This window comes from Mus pahari, chromosome 23 (assembly GCF_900095145.1).
Source record: "Mus pahari chromosome 23, PAHARI_EIJ_v1.1, whole genome shotgun sequence".
Classification (NCBI taxonomy): domain Eukaryota; kingdom Metazoa; phylum Chordata; class Mammalia; order Rodentia; family Muridae; genus Mus; species Mus pahari.
In genome coordinates, this window is record NC_034612.1 from 27,696,889 (window position 1) to 27,699,448 (window position 2,560).

The 2,560-nt window shown below is 52.5% G+C and overlaps 2 protein-coding genes across 2 annotated transcripts in view; both read left to right on the forward strand.

Moving 5' to 3' along the window:
• Actl6b (actin like 6B) overlaps window positions 1–23 on the forward strand; it is a 16,751-nt gene extending 16,728 nt beyond the window's left edge. Inside the window, exon 14 of the mRNA XM_029533879.1 lies at window positions 11–23. Within this exon, the coding sequence (XP_029389739.1) occupies window positions 11–23 (13 nt within the window). The remainder of the gene's footprint in view (window positions 1–10) is intronic.
• The window catches only part of Tfr2 (transferrin receptor 2), a 16,550-nt gene continuing 13,996 nt past the window's right edge, over window positions 7–2,560 (forward strand). Inside the window, exons 1-4 of the mRNA XM_029533880.1 lie at window positions 7–242; window positions 493–739; window positions 830–1,007; window positions 2,288–2,395. Coding sequence (XP_029389740.1) covers window positions 60–242; window positions 493–739; window positions 830–1,007; window positions 2,288–2,395 — 716 coding nt within the window. The 5' untranslated portion in view covers window positions 7–59. The remainder of the gene's footprint in view (window positions 243–492; window positions 740–829; window positions 1,008–2,287; window positions 2,396–2,560) is intronic.

Genomic DNA, 2,560 nt, shown 5'->3' on the forward strand with positions numbered 1-2,560 from the left:
CATGAACCAGGGGCAATGTCTAGAAGGCTGGACTGAGGCCAGGCTGTGCCCCCACCCTTATGGGGAATGAGAAACGGCCTAGGTTCAGGCTGCCTGTCAGGGCTGATAAGGGGCCCTCTAGGGCTCCCACAAACGGTTTATCAGGGTTTTTTTGGGTTTTTTTGTTTTTTTGGTGGGGACTATTGCAGGGTTCAGGAGGGGGCACAAGCATGGAGCAACGTTGGGGTCTACTTCGGAGAGTGGTAAGACCACGGGGGGAGTGGAGTTGCGGTTACACACATTAGGTCTTCCTTCGTGTCCCTCAGGCCTCTCCCTAATGCATAAGGTTGGCCCCACCCGTCCCCCTTGGGTCCCTCCTTGGGTCCCTCCTCTCCAGCCTCCAGAGCTCCCTTCCTCCCGGCCGGAGTCAGTGACACCATTCTTGCCTAACCCTCAGCCAACTCTTAGGCCCCCCCTCCCGTAATCTCATGCCTACCTCCCCCCTCCACTCAGCAACAGTGGTCCCCAAGACCCTCTCAGACCATCTACAGACCCGTGGAAGGCCCTCCGCTGGAGCACCTGCAGGAGGAAGACAGGGAGGAAGGGGAGGAGCTTCCTGCCCAGTTCTGCCCCATGGAACTCAAAGGCCCTGAGCACTTAGGCTCCTGTCCCGGGAGGTCAAGTCCCATACCCTGGGCTGCAGCAGGTCGAAAGGCTGCCCCCTATCTGGTCCTGACCGCCCTGCTAATCTTCACTGGGGGTGAGTCTCCCCTCCCTCCTCCGGGGCTGGGGGCATTTCTGGGGTCTAGCAGAAGAGGGCACAGGAGAACCCCATCTTCCCACCTGCCAGCCTTCCTCCTGGGCTACGTGGCCTTTCGAGGGTCCTGCCAGGCGTGCGGGGACTCCGTGTTGGTGGTCGGTGAAGATGCCAACCCTGAAGACTCCGGCCGGGGCACGTTGTACCGGAGTGACCTCCAGGCCATGTTTCTCCAGTTCCTTGGGGAGGGGCACATGGAGGACACCATCAGGTAAGATCACAGCCCGGCTGCTGCGTGGTCCAGTNTGTCCAGGCNTCAGCTCAGACTGGAGGAGCCCCGTCACTTCTCATGTTGCCCAACGTCCTCTCTTGGGTCTTCCCACCTTCCTCTCCGGCCTTCCTGCTCAGCGGTCCTTGGAAGGATGGCAAACACCAAGAGCTCAGTATCCAAAGGCCGGAGACATCACGGGTGGTTAATTTAGGAGACAGGCAGCTGGTGAATGAAGACAAAGGGACCAGGGCCTGGTGACATGTGTCTGTAATCCCAGCACTGAGGAGGTATATGCAGGAGGACTGGGAACTCAAGGTCCATCCTGGACTACGGAGTAAATTAGAGGCTAGCCCAGGATGTATGAATCCCCATCTCAAAAGCAGAAATAATTGGTAAAGTTGAATGACATTTTCACTTTATGTTATGCAATGAACAGGTAAGGAAGAATGGATATGAGAAAAAAATTTAATATTTTTTCAGCATGTACTGAGTCAACCACATGATTTTTTTTTTCCTCTTTGGGTTTGCTTTTTTTTTTTTTTTACAGTTATTTAGTATTTATTGGAGTGTGGCGCTTCGATGCCACTGAGCATGTGTGATGGTCAGAGGACAGCTTGCAGTGTGGTTGGTTCTCTCCATCTACCATGCGGGTCCCAGGAATTGAACCCTGGCCCTCATTCTTAACACTAAGCATCGTTTGCCTGCTGAGCCATCCCACTGCCCTTCTCCCAGATGTGGGCTTTGAACCTAGAGCCTTGAGTGCTGGTACTCTACCGATGAGCTACATCTCTAGCCCCTTACTGTTTTGTTTGATTTAATTTGTTTAGGTTTTACCTTTTTTTGAGATGAGGTCTTGTGACATAGCCCAGGCTAGCCTCAAACTTGAGGTCCTCTTGCTTCAGCCTCCCAAGTGCAAGAATTATAGATGTATACCTGTGTTTTCCTCCTCTTCCTCTTCCTCTTCCTCTTCCTCTTCCTCTTCCTCTTCTTCTTCCTCTTCCTCTTCTTCTTCCTCCTCATGCCCATGATCCCAGGACCTGGGAAGTGAGAGTGTGAGGGTCAGGAGTTCAAGGCCATCCTCAGCTACATCATGTCTTCCAGGACAAATGAGACCTTGTCTGTCCCCCCCCCACTCCAAACCTATGAAAGCCGGGAAATGGGTAGAGCGCCCTACTGCTGAATGTTCTCAAATTCCCATCCTCTACAATGTAGTAAGGAATTTTTTTAAAAAGACAATACATTGAAAACTCTGGAAATGTGGGCCGGCGTATATGTTTCAGTCCAAGGAAGACATACAGACCTGCAGATACAGTGAGGATGGAGGGAGGAAACCAGAACCTCAAAAGGTCTAGTTGGAAGGATTCAGAGCTGGCAAGATGGCTCAGCAGGTAAAGGGGGCTGCGGCTAAGCCTGACAACCTGAGATCAATTCCCCAGGATCTTACGGTAGGAGAAGAGAACCTGGTTCTTCTCTCATCTCTACATGCTCAAGGTGCCATTTTTGGTATGTGTGAACATATGGGTCAGAGTACACACACACACACACACACACAC